The sequence below is a fragment of the Tupaia chinensis genome, unplaced genomic scaffold, assembly GCF_000334495.1.
Source record: "Tupaia chinensis unplaced genomic scaffold, TupChi_1.0 Scaffold000673_1, whole genome shotgun sequence".
Classification (NCBI taxonomy): Eukaryota; Metazoa; Chordata; class Mammalia; order Scandentia; family Tupaiidae; genus Tupaia; species Tupaia belangeri.
The window spans coordinates 1,646,319-1,662,022 of NW_006160196.1; the positions used below are offsets into that span (position 1 = coordinate 1,646,319).

At 58.8% G+C, this 15,704-nt stretch overlaps 3 protein-coding genes across 3 annotated transcripts in view; 2 read left to right on the forward strand and 1 right to left on the reverse strand.

Moving 5' to 3' along the window:
- LOC102475736 (carbonic anhydrase-related protein 11) overlaps positions 1-3,053 on the forward strand; it is a 26,119-nt gene extending 23,066 nt beyond the window's left edge. The window contains exon 11 of the mRNA XM_027776480.1: positions 2,564-3,053. Coding sequence (XP_027632281.1) covers positions 2,564-2,779 — 216 coding nt within the window. The 3' untranslated portion in view covers positions 2,780-3,053. The remainder of the gene's footprint in view (positions 1-2,563) is intronic.
- Positions 3,054-3,228: 175 nt separating this feature from the next.
- On the reverse strand, positions 3,229-8,255 carry SPHK2 (sphingosine kinase 2). Its single transcript, XM_014592277.2, is given in 7 exon segments — positions 3,229-4,640; positions 4,643-4,956; positions 5,345-5,460; positions 5,551-5,645; positions 5,775-5,924; positions 6,693-7,164; positions 8,121-8,255. Coding segments are annotated over 7 exon segments (1,938 nt in total). The 5' UTR covers positions 8,136-8,255; the 3' UTR covers positions 3,229-3,864.
- A 3,035-nt stretch (positions 8,256-11,290) lies between these two features.
- RPL18 (ribosomal protein L18) lies at positions 11,291-15,055 on the forward strand. The gene is made up of 7 exons (XM_006160191.3): positions 11,291-11,439; positions 12,518-12,604; positions 13,043-13,150; positions 13,696-13,794; positions 14,280-14,403; positions 14,575-14,644; positions 14,936-15,055. Exons 1-7 carry the CDS (start codon positions 11,437-11,439, stop codon positions 15,009-15,011), a joined length of 567 nt encoding a protein of 188 aa, XP_006160253.1. The 5' UTR covers positions 11,291-11,436; the 3' UTR covers positions 15,012-15,055.
- Positions 15,056-15,704: the final 649 nt, after the last annotated feature.

Sequence of the window (15,704 nt, forward strand, 5' to 3'; positions counted from 1 at the left end):
GGGCTAAATTTTGTTGCAGGATTCAGGCTAGAATATGGGCAAGACACTAACCCTGAATCTGAAGTCCTGAGGTTTTAGAAGCAGTAGCCCTGCCTGTGTTACTTAGGGTAAGTCACGTATGACAGGCCTCAGTTTCCCTGTTTGTGGAACCGGAGTAGGCTCCCTAATATCTAAGCATCTTTGTTGCTTAGGGACCCTTGGTGTTTTATGTTCGAGAGGTAGACCCCAGAAGGGGCTGTAGCAGGTATGACCCCAGAGCAAGGAGTGACTAATAAGGATCCCCTTCCCAAAATACACAGTCAAGTGCCACTTTCTGTCTCTCCCAGGCCTGACCTCTCGGGACACACCCAGTCCTGTGGACCCAGACACAGTGGAGGTGCTGATGACCTTTGAACCTGACCCAGCAGATCTTGCCCTGTCAAGCATTCCTGGCCATGAGACCTTTGACCCTCGGAGACATCGCTTCTCGGAGGAAGAACTGAAGCCCCAGCCAATCATGAAGAAGGCGAGGAAGATCCAGGTGCCAGAGGAGCAGAAGGTGAGCACCACAGGAGTGGGACCCAGGCACTCAGGCTCTCCTGGTATGCAGCCAAGGACTGGCCGTTGGCCACAGGGCATAAGAGGACAAGGTTGGGCCTGAGATTTATGCAGACATGTCACTGTGTGACGCAGACCCCACCAGTCCCGCTATGTCTGGCTGCATAGGCTTGGAGCTTTTCCTGTCACTTGGAACCAGAACCCTCCATGGGCTTGGGCTCCACCAGGCACAGCTGCTAAAGACAGCCTTCCTTGGGACCAGCAGTTAGCGTAATGGCTATGTCGTTGTACTCCCAAATAGTCGACCGTGGTTCGAGTCCCGGACCCAGTGGCTTAAACTCACGCCGGGCGTGTGTGGGTGTGTGCCCAAAATCCCGAGAGGAGAACGGAGGAGAAGGGATTGTGGCGTGGCCATCCCCCCTGGGGGGTGATTTCTTGCTTTCTGTTTCTCTGTCTGGTGAGCGCACGCGCCCTGTAGCCAAAAAACCTCTCAAAAAAAAAGAGCCTTCCTTAGCAATGGGATGTTGGCCTGCTGCTTCCTAGCAGCGAGTCGGACTAAGGCTGGGCCTTTGCTCTCTGATGGGGCATCCTTCAGAGCGGCTACAGCTGCCCGGGATACAAACTTTGCCATCCTTGTTTCCTGGCTCTGGACTTCTCACTGGTGAGAAGCCGCAGGTCCCCATGAGCAGCCAGGGCCACATTCCAATTTGGGGTGACTTGGGCAGTGACATCATCCTGGCAGCATTTTGCTTCTGCCACTCCTGGGGTCTTGCCTAGCAAGAGCTAGGGGCTTCTCTCATAAGACTTGGTTGGCCATGTTTTTGTGTAAGACACAACTGCTCAGGACTAGCAGTTGGCGTGGGGGTTAAAGGTGCTAGACTCCCAGGACCAGCAGTTGGCATAATGGCTATGTCGCTGGGCTCCCACGTAGCTGACTGCAGTTCGAGTCCCAGACCCGGTAGCTTAAACTCACGCCACATGCATGTGTGTGCGTGCCCAAGATCCCGAGAGGAGAATGAAGAGATTGTGGCGTGGCCATCCCCCTCGTCTTTCTGGCGAGTGCACGGGCCCTATAGCAAAAACCTTTCCAAAAGAAAAAAGACAACTGCTTGAAGCCGTGAGAACTAGCCCATGAGCCAAATGTAGACCAGTGGCTCTCTTGCTGCAGGGCCCAGCTGCTAGGGACTGGATTTGCCCTAAGCTAGCAAACAGGAACTGGGCTTTAAATTAAATGAGAGGCATGTGTGTGCAGGCATCTTTCAGACCTGGGTGGTCTTTGTTACTAAAGAGTGGCACTTCTTAGCAACCAGATTCAGGGCTGGGATCCTAGGTGTATTCCTCTAGGGTCATCTCAGGATAGCCCTTTTGCTAAGGGACAACTTCTCTAACAACACACTCCTGGTAGGGAGGAGGCAGCTGGCCTCCATTCAAGGCCAGCAGGTCAGAGACTGGTCATGGTCATTGGGACCACTTATATCTCGCTTCTGTTTGCTAAGAGGGCTGAGGTGTCTAAGCAACCAGGTCTCTGAGAGGGGCCCAGCTCTGGGAGAGTTTATGGAACACTAAACCCCATTGGCGGGCGCCTAAACTCCTCTTTAGCAACCAGGATCTGGCAAGGTAAGGATGTATAGGACAGTGCTTTGCACTGGGAGAAGCCCTCAGACCCTGAAGGCCTAGTTGCTAGGGAACATGCATCCTTAGCAACCAGAAGCTAACTGCAGATCCTTTGTGAAGTGGGGAAGGCTGGGCTGTGCTTTGCACAGTGGAAACTTGAAGCCAGGTGTTTGGGAGTGGAGGAGGGTGTCCTAGCTTAGGCCTTAACTGTTGCTAGGGGCCTACTCTTCTTAGCAGCCAGGGCCCTGCAAGGACAGACCTCGTGTTCCCATCCTAACAGAGACTGAATAGTCTTCTGTCCTCACTGCTGGGCATGTAGCCGCCCAGAGTTTCCCAGAAGCTGCTTCTCTCTCTTTCTCACCGGGGCCGGGGCCCCTCTGGACCTCAGCGCCTTCCCCCATCTCACCCCCAGGATGAGAAGTATTGGAGCCGGAGGTACAAGAACAACGAGGCAGCCAAGCGGTCCCGCGATGCCCGGCGGCTCAAGGAGAACCAGATATCAGTGCGGGCGGCCTTCCTGGAGAAGGAGAATGCCCTGCTGCGGCAGGAGGTGGTGGCCGTGCGCCAGGAGCTGTCCCACTATCGCGCCGTGCTGTCCCGCTACCAGGCCCAGCACGGGGCGCTGTGAGGACGCCCCCACCCCCGCCGACGGAGCGCTACTCCGCCTCGCTAAGACTTGTGTCCTCTCCCCTTCCCGCCCTGTGGCCCACGGGCCGGCCAGCTGGGTGCCCCAGGGACGTGATGATGCAGATTAATACATTTATATTTTTAAGAAAAAGCGAGCCTCCCCCCTCCACCGCGGGGGCGGGGAGGTGCTCTGTATGTGCCTCAGGCACTTCGGGGACCCCATCCTCCCATCGCCTCCGGTAACACGATCCTGAATAAATCTTGAGAACCCCAGAGCCAGCTGTCGTGCGGGAGGAGGCAGCTCCCTGGGCCCGGTTAAAGGCCGGCAGGTCATAACTGGCCATAGTCTGTGGGCAGATCCAGGCTGCGGCCCCTGAAAAGCTGGAGCTGCAGAAAGTGCCGAGTTCGAGACTTCCAACGAGCTGTCGGATGGAGGAAGTGGCAAAGGTCTGAGAGGAACGAAGCGACTGTCTTTATTGCATAGACCTTGTCAATTGCTTTTTAGGTTGGGGACGGGGAATGCACAGGAGACAACGGGGGAAATGAATTTCCCGCCCCCACTGGCGGAGGGAGGGACTTTAGTGCAAATCTGAGCGCCGGCCCCGGGGGACCTGCCCCTCCTGGGCTGATTGGCCAGTTAAGTGGAGGCACCGGAGTGGATAGGGCGAGAGCCGGGCCCTGACTGGCCAATTACCTAAGGCTCCCCCGCAGCTCGTACCTCCCAGGTCCCGTCAACGGGCGACGAGCAAGAGAGGCTCCGCCCTCAGCCGCCCTGGACTTCTGCGAGCCGGAAGCGAAGGTCAGGGCTGATCCCGCCCCGCCAGAGCAGCCCGAGTTCAGGCGCCTCGCCTCGCCCTCCCTGGTCAGGCACTACCCTCGGGACGAGCTCCGTTGTCGTAACCGTGACGACCCTATTCCTGGAACTGAGGCCACCCACCAGCTTCACGTCTGGTCCCATGGGGGAGGGCGCAATCCTGAGACAGGGCCAGGGCCTTTGCACTCGGAGACCTCTGCCCTAGCTCCAGCTGCCAGGCCGAACCCTGCCACTCAGGCCCCGCCCCCGGCGGGTTCCAAGCGTGGTTGGGTTTAGGGCTCCCGCCCAGGGCAGCCAGGAGGCCCGGTGAGCAGAGTACCGAGCCCCGGGTGCAGCTGCGCCTGCAGCGGCCCATACTCCACCTGCTCCCCATCCACCGTTAGCACCCCGCGAGGCGTAAGAGGCTCAAGGCGGAAGGCACGGGCCGCGGCGTAGCCTAGCTGTGGACAGCCCAGACTGAAGTGGCTACCGTGCTCCATGGCCAGGAAAAGGCGCAGCAGCGTGGCCCGCGAGATGCCACTGCGCACCCAGCACAGGTGCACCAGGCCGTCGTCAAAGCGCGCGTGTGGGGCTGCCACCATGTCTGCACCCAGGTGGCTGGGTGAGATGGCCAACATGAGCACAAAGTCCCCTTCTAGCGTCACCCAGTCTGGGGGCAGTGGGGTGCCCAGAGGAGGCAGCAAGTGGTCAGGTGGTCCCCAGGTAGAGCCATCTACTGGGGCAGCAGGGGTAGGAGGTGGGAGCCCAGAGGATGCTGGCATCTCTGGGGTCCCCTCAGTGACAGTTGAGAGTAGGGTTGCCTTTGGGGAGCCGGGGGGTGAGGGGAGCAGTGGGTCCGGGGACAGTGGAGCATCCCCAGCCCCACCCCAGTCCCCAGCCAGCTCTGGGCATCCACCGTTGAGGGACAGGATGGGCAGAGGTTCAGGTGAGCCAGGGGATGCCAGGGCAGGCTGGGGCAGGGGCAGGGGCAGGGGCAGGTCTGACACTGAGCGATGTAGGGGTGAGTGGGCCATGGGCAGGGCTGGGGCTGGGGCCAGCGTCAGCTCTGGCGTGGGCCGGGATGGGCAGGGGTGGGCGAGGCAGGTTCCACAGTGGCAGGGAGGGAGGAGAGGCGCCCACGGTAAGTGTGCAGTGTAGCGAGGCCCAGCACTGTGCCCAGCGTGAAGCGGGCACTGCCCAGGGCCCTGAAGCGCTCGCTCTGGATGTCCACATCCGACACAAAGCCCCATGCCACGGACAGAAAGGAGAAGCAACGGGATCCCGAGGCGAGTGTCACGGAGAGCAGGTCCAGCGGGTGGCTGCCACCCCGGCAGAGCAGCAGTGAGCAGTTGAGCAGCAGGTCGATGCCCAGGGCTGGCTCAAACCTTCACACAGATGGACGGACAGACAGTGGGCAAGAGTGCAGGGCACAGAGCAAGGGGAGGGCAGCAGGCAGCACTGGGCCAGGGCCTGGGTCCCTGAGCCCACTGCCCACTGCCACCACCAGGCGGACCCTCCTCTGAGGCCTAGCTCCCCGTCAGTCCTCCCACCCAAAAGCATTCACCAAGTGCTGCTATGTACCAGGCAGTCATCAGCTCCCGGGGCACAGCAGGGAACCAGAGGGACAGCGATGTCCGGGAGCTACGGGGGGGGAGGGGCACCTCACAGATGAACAGATTTCCCTGACTGACAGTGGGCTTGGCTGAGGGGGAGATGTGGGGACCCGTTATCCCAGGAGGGCACATGCCTCTCCAGTAGGAACATGCAACCTACCCCCCGTGCTGGTTGACCGCACCAGCCAGTGCATTGCCTGAGCCGCAGGGGAGGACGCCCACGGGCGTCTTCACAGCCTCCTTCCAGTCCGGGCGGTCTAAGAGCCCATTCAGCACCTGGGGGATGGGAAACCCAATGCCTGGGTGCCGGACCCGGCCTCCACAGCCTGCAGAGCTCAGGCCTGGGGCAGGGTGCTGCTGCCCTACCTCATAGAGCAGCCCATCTCCCGAGGCCGTGACGATGCCGTCCCACTCACTCAGGTTCAGCCCCTGGACCAGCTCCCGGGCATGGTTCTGTCGTTCTGACGTGGGGAACCAGGATGTCAAGCAAGCTGCACCCCCCCACCCAGGATGCAGGAGGTCCACCCACCCGTGTGGTCCTCTAGGAAGTCTGGCCCCCGGCCCCCACCTCCATCCTGGCCCGCCCTTACCTGTCTGTATGAGGTTGAACGACAGTCCAGCTTCGGAGATCATGGGCAGCACGTGGTTCTTACACCACTGCCAGGCCAGGCCCCGCCCCCCAAAGGGATTGACCAATAGGAGCAACCGGGGTGGCCGAGGCAGAAGGTCGGGGGTGATCTCTGCAGAGAAAGGGTAGGGTCTGCGGAGGCCAGAGACCCAGGCCCTTCACCGTGGAAACAGTCCCTCCCCACCGCCCCAGTGGAACTGGCGAGGGCCAGCACCTGCGGAGTAGGTATTTGCTCCCGGCCCTCACCTGGCCAGCCCCACCCTGTCCCCCAGGTGCTGAGACAAAGGCTGGGCTTGGATGTGACACCAAGTGCCCTCTGGGCCAGTGTGTGAGGCAAGCACACAAGAGCCGAGCTTCCCACGCCCCTCACCCCGGACACCTGTTACCCAGCGTCAGGTTACTGCTCTGGGCCGGGTTCCCTGTCCCTAGCCCTTGGGGCCCCCAGATAACCTGGAGGACAAAGAAGGCTAACCAGTTTGGGAGCCCTGAATCTTTACCTTCTGGCCATCGAGGACCCTGGTGTGGGGGTTCCTCGGCCCGAAAGCCGCCTCTGACCCTCCACAGGAGTTAGACTGGGTGCCACCTCGAGGCTCCTGAGAGCCCTAAGTGAGGGTGGTGACTGACGGTTTCTGTTCAGTGCTCTCAGCAGCCCGGGAGCCTCTGACTCATCCGTGCTCAAGACCCACAGAAGCAGGGAGGGCACAGAGTTGAAAATGAAACAAGAACAGCAGACCTAAGCCATTGTCTCTGCTGTGATTTGTTCCTCTGTAGCCCACCCCTGTCTGTGCGTCCTCCTCCATCGGGACCCAGGAGGCACACCTCACAGACAGACACAGGAAACAGAGGCAGAGATGCCCCCAGACGGGGCTCAGCGCCTCACCCCCATCCCCAGGCAGCGGCAGTCCACGGAGCAGACAGGTGAGGGCAGTGGCCCAACGCTGGGCCTCGGCTCGGTTCTCCTCATAGGTGGCTGCCCCGTCTGCACGGAAGATGCGGGTGACTCTGCGTCGGCCCCCGCGCCGGCCCCGAGGGTAGGTGTAGATGCAGAAGTAGGCTGCTGAGTCTGAGGGGCTTCGGCTCCGCAGGATACAGCAGCCTGAGACCTCAGTCAGCGGGACCAGGCCGCCCCGGGGCCGGGCTTCAGGTTTGGGGCGCAGTCGCTGTATGTGCAAGGCCTGCAACGTGAGGGTGAGGGCAAAGCGTGGGCCGCGGGCTGGGTAGGAGCCAAACTCGCCATGCAGGAGTGGGGTGCTGGCAGCCAGTGGTGGCGGTGGCAGGGCCATGTCCTCAGCCCTGTCCAGGGTGCTCCTAGGCCTGTGGCCCCAGCTCCTGGTCAACTCCTGGCCCGGCCTCTGTGGGGAGGGAGGGGGGCAGAGGTCAGAGTCCAGGACCCTCATGGCAGGTGGAGGGAGGGGCAGGGCCTGTGGACAGGACGGAATGACGAGGGACGTAGGCAGGTGAGATGGGAGCACCAGAGATAGGCTTGGATGAGTAGACGCAGGGCAGAGGTGAGCTGGGCAGGAAGGCCCAGAGATCCAGGCATGGAACCATTCATTCACTGGTTCCCCAGATAACTATTCAGTAGTCTCTAAGTACCAGGCCCCACAAACACAGCAAGGAACAACAGAGACAAAAATCTCTGCCTTCATGGGGCTTATATTCTAATCAGAAGACAGAAAAACAAGATAAAGGAGTAATACATATATAGTGAGAACAATGATACGCGGCGTTGGGAAAAATAGTGCACAGGAGGAGGGTTGAATGCTGGAGACATATGCTTGAATAGACATGCAAAGACAGAGAAAGCTACCGCCCCCACGCCACCCCCACGTCCATCATCCCCAGGTGGAGACAGTAATGGCTGCAAGACACCTAGACACAAAGAAAAAGAATAGGGACCAGAGGAACACCGAGAGGGGACGACAGCTTCAGTGAGAAGCAGCCCAGGTTGACGGAAGGTACTTAGGACGGTGAGTTTCTCACTCCAATAAGAAAGGCGATAGGGAGTGTTAGAAGGGAGAGCAGCAGAGCAGCAGGCAGAGATGTGACACAGCCGTCAGGGGAGCCACACGAGAGCGCCTGCAAGGGACAGGGGCCAAGAGCTGGCTGGCCCCTGAGCACTGACCTGGGTGTCTGGCTGCCTGCTTTCCAGGAGTGAGGACTGAGGTCCCTTCCCCAGAGCCCTCCCCCTGCACTCTGCCCAGTTTCTGCCTCCTTCCTGCTCACCTTTGTTCTTGCCGCCCCACCTAGCTGCCTGTCAAGTCCTGCCTCTCCTTCCTAGGGCACAGACCAGCCAGGACACACCCACCTGTGGATTCACCATCAGGAACCACCTCTGTCCCCTTGCTCTGGGAGGTTCCCCAGGCTCAGGGTGTCTAGCCCACCTCCAAATCGGCACCGGCCTCCTTTGGGAACTTCAAAGCAGGCTCAGGCACAGTACCCTCGATGTCCTCCGGTCCCGGGCCTGGGTCCTTCCCAGGTGTCCCAGACCCGGGCCTGGATCGCCATCCATAGGTCCCCAATTTATAGGGCTGAGTCTCTATCCCTGAGTCCCTCGGTCTGGAGCGTCTGTCCCCACTCCGGTATTTCCAGAACTCAATCCCAGGCATGGGTTTCCATCCTGGGATCCTTCAGCCCCAGTCCTGCTTTTCCATTTCCATCTCCTGCTACTTCAGTCCCGGGCCTGCGTTTCTGCTCCTCCTGGCTCCGCAGTACTCCAGACTCTGGTCCCCGCCCCGACCCCTACACCCTCCTCACACGCGGGTCCTCCAGTGGGCACCTGCCGCCCCCGTCAGACCTAGGGGTGGGGGGAGGGTGTGCATCCGCGCAGCCAATGGCCGCGCCGCTATCCTGAGCAGCACCAATGAGTGGGCACGGGGGTGGGGCCCGCTGACTCGCGAGCTTGGCGCAGGGACCGGCGGTGGAGAGCACGAGAACTGGGCGGAGCAACGTGCTTCGCGAGACCCGTCGTCGCCATCGTAGGTGAGGGCAGATGTGAAACGGAGGGGCGTCGAGGCCCCACAGACAGCTATGTTGCCGCCATACTTATCGAGGGCAAGTGGGTCTGTCCCATCCATTGACGTTATAAAAGAAAAGGGACCTTGTGCGAGGAGGTCATTAGCGGCAGACAGATACCGAAACACAGTTGACAAAGGCCCAGAGACGTGTGAAGGGAGTTAGTAAACGGTAGAGGCCCCAGAAGCAGGGTGAAAGGCAGTAAGAGGCTTGGGGGAGAAGGGTGATGTTTTATTTTTCAGACAGGATCAGAGAGACACTAACACAGAGAAGAGCAGAGATATATAAACAAAGAGATGAGAGCAGTGGAATAGAGAATGTGCAAGGTAAAGACACGAGCTATCCCGGAAAACGACAGATGCGGACAGAGACAGCCACTTCTGGAATGAAACCCAGGGACGAAGGTCTCTTTCATTCACAAACCATTTTGCCATGGGCTCCAGGCACAGCCAAGCCACAGCGAACGTCAGCTCAGTGAATGACCCGGTCACATGTCAAGGCAGAGACATGAGGACAGATGGAGAGACAGCAGCTGAAAGAGACCCCCTAGGGCAGGGGTGAGGGAGGGGAGAATGTCTGAAGCCCAGAGGCTGAGAGGAACTGAGACCAAGAGAGACAGAAAACAAAGATACGAGACACAAAGACAGGGTGAACCTCCAAGAAAGCAAGGCAGGGCTATATCAGGAGATCCAAGCACACAGAGTGGCAGAGGGAGACATAGAAGGAAACTGGCAGAGCTTGCTAGAAAGAGGAAAGAGGACAAGAAATTCACTTACGGGCTTGTTGTGTCCAACTCACAGTAGCAATGCACTTTTTAACACGTGCTAAGGAATGTGGGGGGTGGGGCAGAAACCCAATAAGAGCCTGACATTGCACCTGAGCCTGGGGCCCTGGGAGAAAGGCTGAGAGAGCCGACAAGGAAGTTGAGACTCAAACACAAAGACTGAGTCATAAAGCTGAGGCAACAGGACAACAAGGAGGGTGCCTCCAGCCCACACAGATTTCCCCAGGCGACCTCGGAGAACTGTCAGCCCCAGCTGCCCAGTCTGGGAAATGGGGCGAGAACTTCACACCTGCGTGGAGAGAAGATCCGCGGGCCCTGATGGAAGGGCCTAGGGTGGCGTGTCCTCACGGCTCAATGATCTGGGCTTTCTGAAGGGGTCTTACCTGATCTCACTGCTCCTCTGCTTCAAGGTGTCCATTCATCTGCCGGCCCTCTGCTCTGTCACATCAACAGCGCCCTGGCCCTGGGTCTGAGGCCATGGGGGGGTGGCACAGCCGAGTCAGGCCTCACTGTCCAGGCCTGGCCTTTGGCTCTGTGGACGAGAGGAAAGTGAACGGGAGAGCAGACTGCAGGGAGCCCCCGCCAGGTAGTGTGCCTGAGGCCCGAGAGGCAGAGTCTTCCCTGAACAAAAGGGAGATAGGTTAGCTTTGTCACTGCCCCAACAAGTCTGGCTGGTTTCACACAGGAAAAGAAGACAAGTCTAATTTTTATCTAACTAATAGCACTCATTATGTGGAAAGCATTGACTTAAGCACTTTTATTAATTTACACAATCCTAGAAAATGCTCTCCATGCCAGGCCTATTATCATCCCCTTATTTGTAGATAAAGAAAATAAGGCACAGAGAGGTGAAGTCATTTGCCCGAGATCACAGAGGGGTTAAGTGACTTACTTGTCCAAGGTCACACCATTAATAAACAGCAGAACTAGAAGTTGAACTGGTTACAGCCTGGCTGGGCCCCGTCTCACCATCCATCTGCTTCTCTCTGGGTGGCTATCTCCCCATTCCTTCCCTGCCCACCCACCAGGTCTCCGTCTCTCCTCTCTTTTAGGAGCTTTTTACCCACCCTCTCTCTCCACCCCATCCCCAAGCCGGGGTCTCAGCATCTTCTCCAGGCTCAAACTGCTGGGCCAGTTGAACCTCTCTGGCTGAAAAAGGCAGCCCCTGAAGCTGAGGGGGAGTCAGGAGAAGAAAAAGAATCAAAAAGATGGAAACACAGGGAGCTACTGATTGAGCTGCAGCAACATCATCTCGGGCTAGATCTCAAGTAGGACTTCCTGAGCTGCGGCTGGCCCGAGAAGCGCGGCGCGAGGTTAAGACAGAGGCGAACCTGATAAGGCAACATCCTAATTTTGGGTCAGAGATTTCCGGAGACGCCGACTAACCCCGCCAGTCCCGCCTCCTCACCTTCAATACTCATCTCGCCGAGTCGTCGACAAAAAAAAAGCCACAGAGAGGCCGTCGGCGTCGGGCCAGAGCGTCACCCAGCGACGCGTCCTCCCAGCTCCGCTCATCTCTCTCAGTTCCAGAGCCCTTTTATCCGGAAGACTATCGAGAACAGGGCTAGCATTGGGCCAGAGAGGCCCCCAAAGTGCTGACCCCGCCCTTCTTGACGTCACGCATGTTCCTCTTCGGTAGCTTCTCCACCCTGTTCCGCTATCGCCCCTCTAGCCGGTCCTCCGACTCACCACAGAGAAGCACGACTCTTGGTAGAGCGCTGCGTCGCGCTCACGTGACGTCACGAGCCGCGACGCTCTACGACTTTCCCCGCCCACCGCGGGGCAGTTCTTTCTTTCCGGACCTGGCTGAGTAGAGGGCGCCATCATGGTGAGCGTGCTTTTAGGCTCTCTGGGCATGTATATCCGCCGCCATCCGTGGTTGTCTTTGGCTTGTGGCGTATCGGAGAGAGGCAGGGCTTTCTCGGGTCCCGAAGGAGGCGACTTCTGAGGCGGGGGTACTACTGTAGGGCCCCAGACGCCGGGACTGGGTCAATCTGCCTCTGGCTCCTCCCGTACCCATCGTTTACCGCTTCCATTGGATAAACGGCCAAATTGGGGTACAGAGAGGCCACGTGGTATGATTGGGCTCATAAGGCTAGAAGTGGCGGATGCAGGAATCCAACCTAGGAGTCTTGACCCGCCGTCTCTCTTAACCACTTGTCATTCCCTAATGTGGGAAGCTTGGATGTGGGGGGGAGTCGAGAGTCAAATACCCGGGTTTGGAGGCCAGGTGGGCCTCCGTTGGAGTCTCAGCTCCCTGCCCACATTGTAATGTCGCTTCCCAACCTGTGCTCTGATGTTTTTCATCATTTTCTTGAAGACACAAGTAATCCCATCTCAGGATTTTGCACACTGCAGGGGCCGAATGGAACTATTACTAATACTTACATGTCTTAGAATTAGCATAACCTGAAAAACCTCCACTAAGGAAAGCAGGTAGAGTTGTGAGCTTTCCTTAGTTTTTTTTTTTTTTGCTCTAAAATGTGGATAACACTGCCTTGTAGGATTATTGGGTTGAAGAAAATGAGCACGCAGGGTCGTTTTAGAATTGAGTTCTCAGTGAAGGCACGCGGTCCTTATTGGAGTGGCACTAGTTTACTTTGTTACTTGGCTAGTCCTGTGAGCATGGGAGCTATTTGGAGAACCTAAGTAACACTTGTGTTCTGCAGAATCCAGCTGCAGTTAACGTGGCTCCTGTACAACCCCATGTACGGCGTTCAAGGTGCTGTGTGTCTGCTATTAGCCTCTTTATTAGAGGGGTCAGCTGAGGCCCAGGGGTCTCCCACTGGTGGACCTGTGCTTTGAACTGTCATCTCCACAACCTGGGGCCCGGCTTAATCTCAGGACAAGTAATCGTTGAGAACTCTATGAGGTTAGTCATTGGCCCGTGGTCTTCACCCCCACAGGGAGTTGACATCCGCCACAACAAGGACCGCAAGGTTCGGCGCAAGGAGCCCAAGAGCCAGGACATCTACCTAAGGCTGTTGGTTAAGGTGAGGCTGGGCCTGAGATCTTGGGGTGGGGACGTCCAGCTCTGCACCTCTCAGAACCTGGTGCAGTGTCGTATCACTACCCAGGGGCCTACGGTGTGGCCGGTCTCTGATTCTGCCCTGGAGTTTTGTGTTCGGCCTTTTGGCTGCATGGGGGGGGGTCTTCTGCAAGTTCAGGGAAAATGTGTATTACGAAAACACCACGCATGATCAGATTTTGGTGCCAAAATAGACTCTTTAACTCATTCTCCCACTACTTTCTCATGCAGCATAGAAGTGGAAGGGGGTTTCTGGGTCACCAGCCTCGCAGAGCTTGGGCCTGGTGTCTCCGTGCAGCCCACCAAGCTGGGGGAGAGCCACAAAAACTTTCCTCACCCAGGTCATTTGTTTGTCCCTTCCCCAGAAGGGACAGCGCTCACTCTGCTTTCCCTCCCCCTCCAGCTGTACCGGTTTCTGGCCAGACGCACCAACTCCACCTTCAACCAAGTTGTGCTGAAGAGGTTGTTCATGAGTCGCACCAACCGACCCCCTCTGTCCCTCTCCAGGATGGTGAGTGGTTGGTCTGGGAGGGGGAGCTGTGCTCTCGAGGGGTGAGGGAGGGCTCTGGTAGCCCCTTGGACATCTACTGGTTTCAGTCAGCCAGTGGTGGCTGCAGAGCTATGTCCCTCGGTTGGAGCTGAGTGTCTGGGGCAGCTGGCTCGGCTCCTGGGCTTCATTTCCTTCTGGGGAGACTGGGGTGGTTCTGGTGTCCTCATGAGATCGCCTCAAGCATCAAGCCCTATGACTTGAACCTTAACTGAGTCCTCTGTGCGAGAAATCTCGCTGGGTGTTCTGGGCTAGGCCTGAGCTGAGGCAGCTCAGGTCTGGGAGATGTGTGGGGGGTCGGCCCACTGAGAGGACACAGCTCAGGTTTGGGAGATGTGTGGGTTGGGTCGGCCCACTGAGAGGACACAGCTCAGGTCTGGGAGATGGGGGGGGGGTCGGCCCACTGAGAGGACACAGCTGTCCTTGTCCCGGGGGCCTGGGGCAGGGGATCCGATCTTAGCACCAGACGGACATCTTGATGTGCTGTTTCTACCCCTCCACCTGCCCAGATCCGCAAGATGAAGCTTCCTGGCCGGGAAAACAAAACGGCTGTGGTCGTGGGGACCATCACAGATGATGTGCGCATTCAGGAGGTGCCCAAGCTGAAGGTGAGGCGGTGGGGGCGCAGGCACAGTGGGCGGATCAGGGGCACAGGCCGGGGTGACCTGGACACCTGACTCCTCGCCTTGCTCTGCGGTGGCGTCAGCCTGCTGGCACACCCTTGGTCCTCTCCTCGTGGTGAGGCGAACATCACACCTGTCCAGGTGGCTTTGGGATCAGATGGAGTCGGCATTGGCCTGGGTGAGAAGGGGGGAGGACCCTGGACCAGGCCCTCCTGGGACCCCACACACTTCTAACAGCGCTGGCTATTGAGCGAGACCCCCCAGGCTCAAGTGTAGCTTTCTCGGCCACCACTGGATGAAGTCCTTGGTCCCTTTACATCAGTTACCTTATATATGACAGCACGGGGGTGTGGTTTTGGAGAAGTTCCTAAAGGAAGGATGATTGCTGCAAGTTGGGAAGTTCCCAGTAATCCCCAGTGGTGTTGCTTACCAGGCCCAGCTGGGGCCCTGACCCACCCCTGTCTCCCCAGGTGTGTGCGCTGCGTGTGACCAGCCGGGCCCGCAGCCGCATCCTGAAGGCTGGGGGCAAGATCCTCACCTTCGACCAGCTGGCCCTGGACTCCCCCAAGGGCTGTGGCACCGTCCTACTCTCTGGTGAGTGCTGCTCAGTGGCTCCCATTGGGGGGCAGGGTGAGCTGAGCAGCTCCTGGAGGTCGGGATCAACCCCCCCCTGCCCAGTTACTCTCTGCCCTGTGGGGTCACAAGAAGGGCAGCTGTTGTGGGAGGTGCAGGTGCCCAGTCCTGCCTGACTTGTGCCTTCCCTAGGTCCTCGCAAGGGCCGCGAGGTGTACCGGCATTTTGGCAAGGCCCCTGGAACCCCGCACAGCCACACCAAGTGAGTATTAGAACCCTGGCTCTGCAGGCCACGGTCCCCAAGTCCCCCTAGATCTCCCTGCCACCTCCTCACCTGCTGTCCTGCCAGCTCCCCAAGGCCTGGCACCTTGGCTTCTTAGGCTGCCACTGTGCCGGCGGCTGCTGCCCTTTTGGTTAGTTGAGCAAGGCGCCCTTCTGGAGTCTCGCCTCATTTTGCTGAGTCCCAGCCCCACAGAAGGAGGCCCTGAAGGCCACCTGCCTCCCCCTCACCTGGGAGGTGGACATCCTCTTACCTTCCCTCCTCTCCCCACAGACCTTATGTCCGCTCTAAGGGCCGGAAGTTCGAGCGTGCCAGAGGCCGACGTGCCAGCAGAGGCTACAAGAACTAACCCCAGATGCTGCCCCGTTATTAAAAAGCTTTTGGATTCTGACAGCCTTGTGTGTGTTATTGGGGGAAGGAGCACTGGCACTGGCGGGGTGTGGGGGCTCCGGTCAGGGTCAGGCCAGCTCCTGCTGTTAGTCCTTCTCACTATCCTGGGGTCCTGGCCCCGCCTCTTCCTGAGAGCCAGGTGTCAGGTGATAAAGTACCTGGTTCCTTCTCTGATTAACCAGGCCCGCCTCTCTGAGAGGACCCTGGATTAACCTGGTGCGGGAGACAGCTGGCTGGGTGTGGACGAGGTGGGGCCGCGGTGTAGGGGGCTGTGGGAATGGAGGCTGGCTGGTTTTTACCGGGACTGGGCAGGCTGCATCTGGCAGGCCGCCGACCACAGGGCCGGGCACCCTGGTAGGTGTGTGCTGGGAAACCTGGGATCTGCCTGGGCCCTCCCTGTCTGTGCATAAGGGGCTGGGCCTCTGACCTCCGCCTGAAGCTGATGAATGAGGTGAGAGCCGGAAGACGCAGAGGCAGGCGGTCTGCAGCCTGACCCGCTCCCGCAGGCAAGACATGGTGTGAGGGGACAACGGCTGATGTGGGCACAGGCCAGGGGTGGGGAGTGGGTCAGGTGGGTGGGGGAGGAGGCCGGCTTTATTCCTCTTTGTTTTGGCAGGACTCCTTGCTGTGGTCTGGAGGGAGGCAGCTGGGT